The 12,203-nt window shown below is 41.9% G+C and overlaps 1 protein-coding gene across 2 annotated transcripts in view; it reads left to right on the forward strand.

Annotated features, from left to right (window-relative positions):
- capn15 (calpain 15) overlaps positions 1-12,203 on the forward strand; it is a 46,353-nt gene that overhangs the window by 24,072 nt on the left and 10,078 nt on the right. For both annotated transcript variants that reach the window (XM_085361315.1, XM_085361313.1), the window contains exons 3-7: positions 5,118-5,326; positions 7,244-7,427; positions 8,313-8,536; positions 9,104-9,229; positions 10,265-10,417. In XM_085361315.1, the coding sequence (XP_085217441.1) occupies positions 5,118-5,326; positions 7,244-7,427; positions 8,313-8,536; positions 9,104-9,229; positions 10,265-10,417 (896 nt within the window). The remainder of the gene's footprint in view (positions 1-5,117; positions 5,327-7,243; positions 7,428-8,312; positions 8,537-9,103; positions 9,230-10,264; positions 10,418-12,203) is intronic.

Consider the following 12,203-nt stretch of genomic DNA (forward strand, 5'->3'; position numbering starts at 1 on the left):
TCTAGTAAATTCTCTTATTAAATTGCCCAACAGCAGAAGTCAATCTTTTTGGTATCAAAACATGTTTTGGTCACAACAGTTGTATTGCTGTGCTCCCCCACCCCCCCAATTGTTTCACCAGTTTATTAGGACTCACTGTAACTGATGCGTCTCCTTTGACTGACAGGTGGATGCTGTTTCAGCTTTAAGCTAGGCATCTCCTCAGCTAATACGAGCCCCTGAACTGGACTTGCAAACCATGTTTGTGGTGTTGGTCTCTTTAAGAGTATTTTTCTATGCAATTATTAGGCAAATATTATTTTAATCACACTAACAGCATTCTAGTTCCCAAAATCCAAAAATGCCATTGTACAAAATGATAACTCTTCATTGCTGGAACTTGAACCAATGGGTGATGTCCATCTTTTTTTTTCTGTCCAGCTGTAGCTTAGTTTGTATTTTGGAGAGATTTTACACTGCTTAATGAAATATATTTCCTTTCACTGTGTCGGAGCAGACCTCTCAGTAAGAGATAAGAAATATCATTATGAATGTAATTTCCTTTTAAAACAAAACTAAGTACTTTAATTTTACCAAGGTCGGGACAGACAGCAAGAAGTCCTTCTATAGCACACTCAAAACAAATATCACACTGCAAAAAGTTAATTATGATGTTTTTACTGAATTGAAAAAGAACATACTTATAGTAATTATGTTTTTAAAGAGAATATCTCAACCCTCAACATAACTAGCTTAACAGGAGAGTTCAGCTAGCTTCTCCGTTGTAAATGTTGTGCCGAAAAACCTCTAGTTTGTGACAGGAATATTCTTTCTGGATTAAAATGACTTGATGTCATTCATTTTTGAAATATGATTGACAGATTAAAGATCAACAAGTCAATTTACAACAGTTTAATTACAGGCAGTCATTTTTTGGCAAATGCTAGAAATCACTTTTTGGTATGACACCAGATGATTGATGTTGTTTAGTTTTTCTCATCCCGAGCCTGAGTCTTCACCGTAGCCCAGGGCCTCATACCACTTATCTGTGCCATGATGTAAGCAACCCTGACATCGGTTCTTTATATCAAACTGGTTCAGGCTCACTTTATCTCTGCAGTGCCCAACCTTTGATAAGCCTGTATTATGTTATCATGGATAAGCTACTCAGGCCTATCAGAAAGGTTCATTTGAAACCATTTAAGACCGCCAGCACCTGCTCGGGAGACCGACCTGATTGGTCTAATTACACCTCAGGAAAATGAGGGCATTGCAGAATGTTAGACCGTTTAGATTCAGCTAAGTTTCCAGCCGGCTTTTATTCTGTGAATTTATTTGGGTGTCAGATGTGTGCCCATTTACTACACCAGCATGACACCTATCCTGCCATGTTTACAATAGCATAAAGTGAGCCTTCGAATGCATTATTAATGCCTTCTTTGAAAGTCACAGGGCTCACTGCTGCAAGCGTGGGAGGGAAGTTGGCTCGGTAGGAAGGAAGGATATCGGAGATCCCTCATCCCCACCTTCTCCTCTTCTAATTTCATCATTTAAGCTACGCTTTCTTTTATCGTCTGTCTTTTTCTCCTCAAATATTTTACGTCTGCCCTTTCTCGAGCTCTTCAAAGTACTTCATCTTCCTTTTATCCCATCTCCTTCCATCACATCTATCCCCACATGCTCATCCTGTTCTGCTAATACCTCAAAATACACTTTCCCCTTGCCACCCACTACACCCCTCCACCCCCATTCCACCCTCTCCACACGACTGCACTCTATTCTCCACTGTAGTAGTCAGTGTGAGCCTGGATGTGTGTGTGCGCATGTGTATTTGCTAAGGTGAACGTAGGGCTGGCCTATTTTTAGCAACGGAGTTGGAGTGGAGGGGAGCACAAATGATATACTTCCCTATAGTGAACGTAATCACTGACGGCATCAACTGCTGCATCTCGGGTTCACGGGCCAAAGAGATTAAGGTTTTTGTTTAGGCTGTAACAGGATGTGCAGTACAGTTTGACAGCAAGACTGGAGGGACCGCTTCAGAGCACCTGTTTTTTCTCTGCTGTTTTGTAACTGGACCAAACTGGAACTGGAGTTTGTTTTTGTTTTTTATAAAAAATATTCTCCGCTCACCTGAGTGTGGTTGCTTTCTCTTGCCTCTTTTGCTTTTTTGACTCTTCCTGATTGGTTGTGAGGGTGAGAGGCACGTGTGCGTGTGCATGGTGCTAATGCCTGAGAGCAGTCTGCTTACTCACTGTGCCAAACAAATAAATGCTGCTAACAGCCATCAACTTAACTTGTGAACTGTGACACACAGCATGGATTGAACTGCTTTTTGCTGTTCCCTTTCCGTGCTATGCAATAAAACCAGGCCACATTGCAGCGGATTGTTCTTCTCTTTACTACTCTTCATACTACTTAGTTGCTTAATTTTGTGCCATATTATCAAGGACCTTCTTGCCAGGCTTGCGCTGCTTGTTACAGTATTGTGCATGGAAGGCTTTTTTTTTCTTCTTCTTTTTCATAAAATATGCTTTCAAGATGCTAATTTTGTAGCTTGGGTATCAGAATGAGACTGACACAGCCTTGTATGGCTGCCAGTTCTGAGTCTGGAAATGATGGGAAAGCAGCTGGTTTTCCTAGCTCAGCACTGAGTTGGCTGATTGCAGTGTTTGCATGCTTACATGTGCACGGCGATGGAAACGGAGGTGGCAAGACAGCCAGCGAGAATTATCCTGTAGAGTCCACAACACCAGAATCCTGATTTAGGAAATTGCTTTATACGTGGTTATAATTCCTAATTTTACACTCTGCTGAAGTCAGATTGTTTAAACTTTGATGCTTGGATTGTAGAATATTCGATATGAGGAATTAATGCTAATTCAAGGTTAATCTCACATTAAATACACACTGCATCTTAATAGAGATGTGACGCAAGTTAAAAAGGGAAATACGATCTAAATTACCTTTCTAAGGTGTTGAGCCTCCATTCTTTCCAAATATATATTTTTTATTTTTTATTTTTTTTAACGATAATAACAGTGGAAAGTCTTGTGTAACACGTCTAAGGAGCCTTTAAATGAAACCAAATGCTTACAAGAACAGCACAATGGGTCTGCTGCTCCTCTCACTGTAGGGATCCCAGTCTGTCCCAGCTGTCATAGGGTGCTGGAGAAGTTGCCAGGTTAACGCATAGAATCAGACAACCATTCAGACTTTACATACATGCCAACAGCCAATTAACTTAACAAGCATGTCTTTAGACTGTGGAAGGATCCTATAGAGGCACAGGTAGAGCTCCACACAGAAGAGAAAAATGGTTGTTTTGAACCAAGAATGTAAGGATCAAACATTGATTTTAATTTTTTTGTTAGAGGATCATACAGATGATAAATTGAGTCCAGACTGCAGTCCAGAGTGTCATATCACTGTGCCGTTTCAGAAGCGCCTAATTAACATCACAGAGCATCATGTACACTCCAGATATGAATAGGCAAGTGGCTTTAACCTTTGAGGCAGACTGCAGCAGATCATTCTGCTGATGATAATGTCTTTCAAATGGGTTAGGGCAAAACCCTTAAAGGTACTCACAATACAGGATGTGAGTGCAACCGGATAAACCACACGCACTGCGTTCAGAAAGAATGGATAACATAATGGATACATAATCTGGTAGGTTTTGGTAGCGCAAATGCGCACATCAGTAGCAGCATTAAAGTGTGTCTGTGTAGGTTCCCTGTCATCCAGTTTATTGTAGTCTTAAGAGATTGGGGGGGGGGGGGGAAAGAAGAAGACAAATAGATTAAAGTTTTAAAAGACATTTCACCTCTATTCCAAGAGGATACGAGCTACTTTTTTCAAGCTCTTCGGACCAACATTAAAATAATTCATATAATATTGTTTTCATTCTTAAAATAGAGACTATAGAACTGTAAATGTGAGGGTTTCCATACATTTCACATGAAGTAAAAAAGAAAATGTTTCCTGTTTTACATCAAGCTCAGAGGAAAATCAGCTCAACTGGGGTTAGAGCAGTTTGTATGTAACAAGTCAGACTCTTTAACCCTTGGTCGCTGATCATAGTTGTCTTTCTCATGTCTGTTAACATACAGACTGTATTCTTTGAATTGCATTAGTTGGAATTTCAGGATCTGTGTGTATGCAGGGACAAAGCTTTGATCTTCACCTCTGTGTTAAATTGATATCAACCGAAAAAAGCCTTGCGATAACAGCCTGCACATGGGTCACAAATAAACCTGTGAACTACAGAATCGATAAGCTACGTGACGACCTTGAATGGCCAGGGTGGTAAGGAAGCCTTCAAATGACTCTGTCTAGTAGCAAATGCTGCATCCAGGCTACAGAATTGGATTGTGGGGGATGGTTACCAATTGATTCGCTTCACTCTAACTGCCAGTGGGGTGCCCGCTTTACATCACCCCTCCGCCTGCCTTGCTATGCAACTGGCCGAGTCCACTTCTGACACGGCAGATGGGAAACTGGATAGGGGTTTGGCGTGTGTGGCTGTTTGCCATCTCAGGTTTGTACAGGAGAGTTTTAGATGGGCAGATAGTGTGTCAGGTTCGGTGTCTGGATCTGTTAAAGTATCCGTGTAGTTCTACTCCTGTGTACAGTAGCGGGGCAGTGTTAGAACCCATCATGTAATTTAAAATGCGGTGTACTCTGCAGGGGAATGTGCCAGAAAGCAAGAAGCTCCAAATGTTTGAAAGTGATTTGCATTTTTGTGCCACATCCTGGTTAGGAGAGTACAAGATGCCACAGTTGGGCTTTTACTGTGCACATAATAATCTCACGTGGAAAGTGGAAAGAATAACAAGTAAATGTGGAAGGCAGTAATTCACCCTCACTCAAAGCATAATCCAGGGCTTGTGTGATGGTCTGTACTGTCCTGCAAATCATGTGAAATTGCAGGATAGTTGGTTCTTTAAAAACTTGCATTAGCAGTTTGAAATGCTTCAGGTCCTCACACAAGATCCTTTTAAGAGTGATCATATTTTAAAATGGATTTTGGAGTTTAAAGATGAGGTGTTTTCATGTTCAGTAGTTTTCATGTTCAGTAGTTTCACTCCTTTGTCTCTCTGCCTTCTTTCGCTCTGTCTTTTCCTCCTCTTTCTCAGAATTCAGTGAACTTTGTGGATGACAGTTTTCCCCCCGGACCTCGATCTGTCGGCTTCCCAGAGGGCGACAGCGTCCAGCAGCGAATCAAAAAGTGGCTGCGTCCCCACGAGATCAACTGCAGCAATTTCAAAGACCGAGGAGTCAAGTGGTCCGTGTTCCGCACACCAAGGCCCTCGGACATCCTCCAAGGACTTCTTGGAAACTGCTGGTAAGCTGATACACCTGAACATAAGAACACACAGGACACTGATCGTTTAAGATAACCTTATAAAAAACCAAAACAAAAAACGCGTTGTTGATTCATGGTTTGATTGGAGACAAAATAGAATAGCAGCAGATCCTCAAAGCAACAGGAAATTTTTCATTCCGTTAAGTCTCTGTTCAGTTTCTGAGAAAGGTCAGAGGAATGCAAAGCAGACAACAGCCAACACTTCTCTGTGTGCGTCTGTCAGAGTCTGCTTTCAATGGACACTGCCGCTGTGAGCTAGAGATGGCGTGGCAGTGAAACAGTAATTGAAGAGGATTAAAGAGAGAAACTTAAAAAACAAAGCAAAAAAATCAAAGGAAAGAAGGTAAGCATGAAATGAAAGGTTGAGCACAGCAGACAGATGTACAGATACATGTGACAGGGAGATTATTCACAGTAATGTGGTCCTGGACACATGCTTTATCTCCCTGCCCTTGTTCTGGGTGCCCTTTGGGGTTTATGTGTGTGTATGCTGTTGTCATCCATCATCTTCCTGTAAGCATAAACGTACACACACACACACGCACACACACAAAATAACAACAAAGCACAGTCAGTCAGGAAGTTGTCCCCAGTACAACTTTTCGGTTCATCACCAGCGCACACAGCTTATCAAAAATAACCCTCCCCTGAGCAGAATCCTCTCACTCGAAACAGGATGTAACCCAAATTCTTTGTCATTGGCTTCGTCTCCCCCACTCTCTCACTCTCTCACACATGCTCACACTTGTCCTAATAAACCAACAAACAGCCCAGCTTCTGCCAGCCCAGCCAACCAGTGACGGCAGAAGAAAGTCGTGCCAGTCGCCTCTGTCCTTGAGTACGGCTGCAGTACAGGCCAACATCAGAGTTCACATTATGACGCGGCTAATTGGATTTTCATTGGATTCCTTTTGTTTTTTGGCCAATTTGTATTTCATCAGTGACTGAATGGGTTGATCGGCCGTGCTCAGCTGACACTTAAACAGATGGAATATAGCTTTAGTAATGCCGCCACACAAGAGCTTCACTCTATAAAATAATGTGCAGACTGAAAGCAGCATTCCTTTTATCTTTTCAGATATTGCTGCAGTACTGCCAGAGGCAAAAGTAGCTGCTCAATTTGACAATTTTTTTTTAAACTTTTTTGCTTTTTTTGTTGATAGAAGAATCAAACTAGTGCATGTACAGCAGTGAGTCTGCGGCGTGCAGAGGCAAATACCTTTAGCTCATTGTCCCCTCCAAAAAGACCTTTCTTTGCAGAGCCATTTCATTAATAGTGTTTAAAGATCTCTCTACATTTTCCGATGAACTAATGTACACTTTAAACTCTCTTCCCTTTCAAGTCGAGTCCTCATGTCCCCAGCTGTGATTCCCCAGTGTAAAGAATTACCATTTTCCACATCTATCTGGATTTTTGATTAGCTAATTTCTCTTGCAAGTTAATTAGAGGAAGCAAGCCTGTTTGTCTTTGCTGTGGGGTGTATTAAGAGTAATGGGGAGGTAACCAGAAGGCACAGAAGCTTGACTCATCAAATGTGATTGATTTTCAATGAGGGCTAATTATGTATATATGTATAAAAAAAAAAAGTCTTTCATAAGTGTTTGAGGCACTCTGTTCAGGAGAATGCTTTAATTCCACATTTAGACTTTAATAGCAGCTTCTCAGTTTTTTTCCATTCCTATCTAATCACATCAGTTGACGTTCCTAAACCATGTCTGTCTCTTTGACGGAAGACGGCGCTCATTCAGCCATTCACTTGTCCATCACACTCAGCTGATCATTTATGTGGTTTCTCTGCCTAATTCACATTTTCTTCGTGCCTCGTTTTAGTCGCGTCTGTCCGTCCTGATGTGACGTTTCATTTTCCAGTTCATTGATTTTTATCGGGTCTCTAGGTTCCTGAGTGCACTCGCTGTGCTGGCAGAGCGTCCAGAGCTCGTGGAGAGGGTGATGATCACCAGGACCATTTGTCCAGAGGGGGCTTACCAGGTTCGGCTATGTAAAGACGGGACCTGGACGACGGTGCTGGTGGACGACATGTTGCCCTGCGACGATTACGGCTACCTTCTGTTTTCCCAGGTAAGTGCAATGCAGAAAGGTGTTTATGCTGATACTGTAAACAGACAAGAGGGAATTTTAGATAGACATATACAAAATGGATAAATACTCAAACAACTGTCTGAAATTTTGGGGAAATAAATATTGCAGATCTGTGTATTAAGTTGGGAATTCTTAATACGCAAAAAATAAAGAAAAACATGATATGTCCCATATTAATTGCTCCAGATCTCTGAAACATGAGGGTAAATTACTGCCGGTGAGAACTGACAGATCCAAGACTTTGGTAAAGACCTTCTCATCCCTTAGTTTGACCCTGAAAACGAGTGCGTTTCGTGGGCAACTCTTAAAAAGAATTACATTTGACTTGGTGAACCCTGAAAAATAAACAATTAATTAGTTCAAGTTAGTTGATTATGTATTTCTTATCACAAGCACATCTCAAAGGACCCCAGTGAAGAGAAGAATCTAATTAATGAACAGCCAACAATTACGGGTTAAATGAGGTACTGAATTATGCAACGAATAAAGCACAGGCAAATAAAAGCAGGCATTCATGCGTACGGGAGAGACACACTGCGACAGCGTGACACCTTATCTACACCTTATCATGACTCCAACAAACATCATCTTTTCAAAGAAGACAAAGGAGCAAAACAAGAGGGTAGAAGTCGCGCTCGGTGAGGCAGTGACCTCTGAGCAAGCAAGAAATGCTGGAAAAACACTGCACATGCACATTAACAGATAAAAAAAGAGCAAATAAGAGATCCTACCTCTGTTATCAGGTTATCATTTTCATTGACCTTTAGATAGAGGAAACTAACCCAGAGACAACATCCTGCTCCCTTTCTCAGTGAGTCATACTCAGGCTGATGTTTCCTCTCTTACTTTTTACAATCATTCCAGGCTCAGAGGAAGCAGTTATGGGTGGCGCTGATTGAGAAGGCCCTGGCCAAACTCCACGGTTCCTACTTTGCCCTGCAGGCAGGGCGTGCTATTGAGGGTCTGGCCACGCTGACAGGGGCTCCGTGTGACTCCCTCATGCTTCAGGTCAGCTCCACGAACCCGCGAGAGGAACCCATCGATACAGACCTCATCTGGGCCAAGATGCTTAGCTCCAAAGAGGCTGGGTAAGAGAGGGAGTAAAGGTGGTTCAGTTTAAAAGGAGCATATAAAATAATAAACCTTGTTTGAAAACACTTTGAACCAATATTCTCTGATCAAAACTACAAACAGGGGCACTACAAAGGTGGTGAATGCCAATTTAGAGCATGTGTCCATAATAAAAGTTGTGCCAGTCATCACTTTGATACACGAGCTTTCAAAGCAACATGAGACAAATAGTGCAACTCCCAAGGGGCCATTTCATCTGCGTCCAAACTGCAGGTCCATCTGCCAGAATGATTATTTATTTTATCAAAAGCAGTGTACTAATGAAGACTTCACTCACGTACTATGGTAAACAGAGACAAAGTTCATCACTGATGATGTTTGGTCTCAAACAGAGGCACATCAGTGGGATTAATTAGTGACATATACTAAAAACTACTATTGTTTTTGTTTTCTGTTACTGTGTCTGCCCAACCTCGAGGTTAAAGTTTTAAATTTACGTGTTTTGTTTTTTTTTGTTTTGTTTTTCTCCCTGGTTACTGAGTAGTAATTGCATTAGTGTCCTAATGTCATTTCTTGTCTTTTAGGTTTCTTATGGGAGCGTCTTGCGGAGGAGGCAACATGAAGGTAGACGATGCTGTTTACGAGTCGTTGGGTCTGAGACCTCGACATGCATATTCCATTTTGGACGTACGAGATGTCCAGGGTTACAGGTACAGGTGTCCTCTGTTGTTCTGAACACGCCTCCTTATTGCAAATGTATCTTCTTAGAAATCCTTCATACACCATTAATAAATGTATCTGGGCCGTCATCAGTCAGTGTTATTATTTGGTGGCTAGAACATGAACAAGCCCACGAGCCATATGTTGAGCATCACAGAACCCGGTGGCTTGCCAGTAGAGAACGGGTGCACAACAGATCTGTATGATTGCTCTGTTTGGAGCAGCACTGGGAATCCACACAATTCCTTGCACTATAAGAACATATATGTCTTCTTTGTAATAATCACACACACAGAAAAGTCTGGGGCAGAATCTTTGACTATCATAAATAACTGGAACATCGTATGGATTAAAAAAGCGAGTTTAGTCCTCTTGTCTGTTCATCCTCTATTATAACTCTGCCTCTCCTCTCCTCTGTTCTCCAGATGCATTTTAGGAATTAAGTCATCCTTCATCATGGCGTACTGAAATTGATTTCCGGGTCACAGTCTAGAAGGACGGAGGACTGAGGAGGCACAAATTAGAAAAATGAGAAAAGCCTAATGAAGGCTTTTTCCTTCTTACCTGTGAGGAAAAAATTTGACAGTAGCCAGAAATCCCAGAAGTAATTTGCTTAAAACCCACACGCAGCCACTTTCATTTACTGCCATAAAGCAATCAGAGTGGAAGGCTTGGGCTAGACTTGGCCACAGGGCTAGATCCAAAACGAGTTACAATCCTCCTGCTAGGAGCCCCGAGGAGATAAAAAGCACTCCAGAAACAATGAACCACATGCACTTTGTTACTTTTTTTTCCTGGAAAATACAGATTCTCCAATATGTTATTCTGTTATGCCCCTTGTGTTTTCTACAGTATGGAGGAGGCGGTAAAATAAAAAGGGTTGTTAAAAAGCAGCCAGTCATCCATAAAAGGAATAATATGACTGTGCAGAGATGGGGGTTGCTGCTTTGACTGAAAGCTGTTGTCACATTAACTGCTTGCTGAATCTGTCTCTCTCGCTGTTTCCGTTATCTTCCTGCCTCCAGGTTGCTGCGGCTGCGTAACCCTTGGGGTCGCTTCTCGTGGAATGGCAGCTGGTCAGACGAGTGGGCAGACTGGCCTCAGCACCTCCGCCATGAGCTGATGGCGCACGGCAGTAGTGAAGGGGTCTTCTGGATGGAGTACACTGACTTTATAAAGTAATTATCATTAGCGCAGCATAAGTGTGATCTTTTTTTTCCTTTTCTTTTTTTGGGTGGTCATGCTGAAATCATTTTGGTTAATCTCTCTATACCCTAGTAACCCTTGAATTCCTACAGTTATGTATAATAAGGCTATTTTGTTGTCATCACTGTCATGTTTGCTTTCACAGTCAGTGACTGTACCTGCTGGCACAATAGACCAGTGGCTGTGACCGCTAGGCTACGCTCACAGATTTCTTGTGTTTATTCCAAACATACTCTCATTAGAAGACTTTCTGTTCGATTTACCCACCACTAGCTGCTTAGAATTGGTTGAATGAGTTAAAGAGTCCTTTATCGTACCGTGATGGACACACGTAATGTGTTAAACGTGACGGACTGTTTGGCAATCTCACGCCTCTGTGGATTTTACTGACCATCTGGTATTGACACCAAACTGAGTTACAGTGTTTTTGTTGTCATTCCATTTTGCTTGCTGACAAGCGCATCATACACTGGTTTCCACAACATGTTGTTATTAAGAATTGTGGAGGGGGGGATTTGGCAGGCAGCGGCTTAGGCTTGTCATGGCTTTCAGTTTGTTTTGTCATATTAGACTAATCCTGTCACTCAGTCATATACAGCATTGATAGTGACTAGTTTTTCTCTATCTGTGTTTTGCTGCATGCTGACATGCGCTTCTAGTTATCACATGGAAAAATAGTCACAGTTTTTATTCAAGTATTTCTATAAATGCTATTTTCTTTGTCATATAAAAAACGAGTGTGTTCTTAAATAGCGCTTTTTTTACTTACTTTGATCACTCAAATCAGTTTCTTACTTCAAGCCTCATTCACCCATTTACACAGGCCTTTTATTTTTTACTTATAACCAAACATTCACACACTGATGCATTGGCAGCAGATATGGGTTCTCTAACTTGTCCGAGGATACAACACGGAGGCTTGAAGAGCAAATAATCAAACCACCTTGCGCTTAGTAGACGACCCGCTTTACCACCTGAGGTACAGCCACCCTTAACCCCCTATATATTTATTATAAACACCCCTGTTCTGTACTCTACTGTTACAATAGATGGATACTCATACTGGCCACAGTAGGAAACAGTGATGAGCTCAAACTTCAGGCTAGCTCTGTATGATGTCAGTGAAACTAATGTCCCCAATAAGGCCATCTCTGTTACACACCTCTGCCTGTGCACACAACAACCTCATCCATCTGTTGTTTAAACAGCATAGCCCCCATGACCATGATCACCACATTTTTAAAAACTTCATCAGCGTTTTGGTGGCTGCTGTGTTTTCTTTTCGCTGTCAGAAGTTCCCATAATTGGATTAAAGACTGTAGTGCTAAGTTATCAGCTAAAGCTAGCTAGCTTGTTAGCGAGCTTCATTTGTAATCTGTATGGCTGCAATGCAAGGACCCATATAAGCTAATTAGGGCTAAGTAATAGACTAACAGAGAAACTGGAATTTCACTTATTAAAACTGAAGCACAAACTTCTTCTTGAAAGGTGGGTACCACAGAGAAAGCCATATTATTAGGTAATCCACTACGGAAGCTTTAGCTTTATTGCTACGGTCTGTGGGGACTGCCCCTTGGTTTACCAGGAGCAGCCAATCGGTTGAAAGTTGGGTTACAGTTGAGGAGAGAGAAGTTGCTTGTTTCAGGCAGAGAGCAGAATGAGGCACATGAGCAAAGTCATGCAAAGCAACTCTAGTGGAGCCAAAGAATAATGACGCGGAGCTGGAAATGGCTATAATGGGGCCCTTTTACAAGCAAC

This window comes from Diplotaxodon limnothrissa, linkage group LG8 (assembly GCF_057381915.1).
Source record: "Diplotaxodon limnothrissa isolate DT_005_m linkage group LG8, D_limnothrissa_male_GT1.1, whole genome shotgun sequence".
NCBI lineage: Eukaryota > Metazoa > Chordata > Actinopteri > Cichliformes > Cichlidae > Diplotaxodon > Diplotaxodon limnothrissa.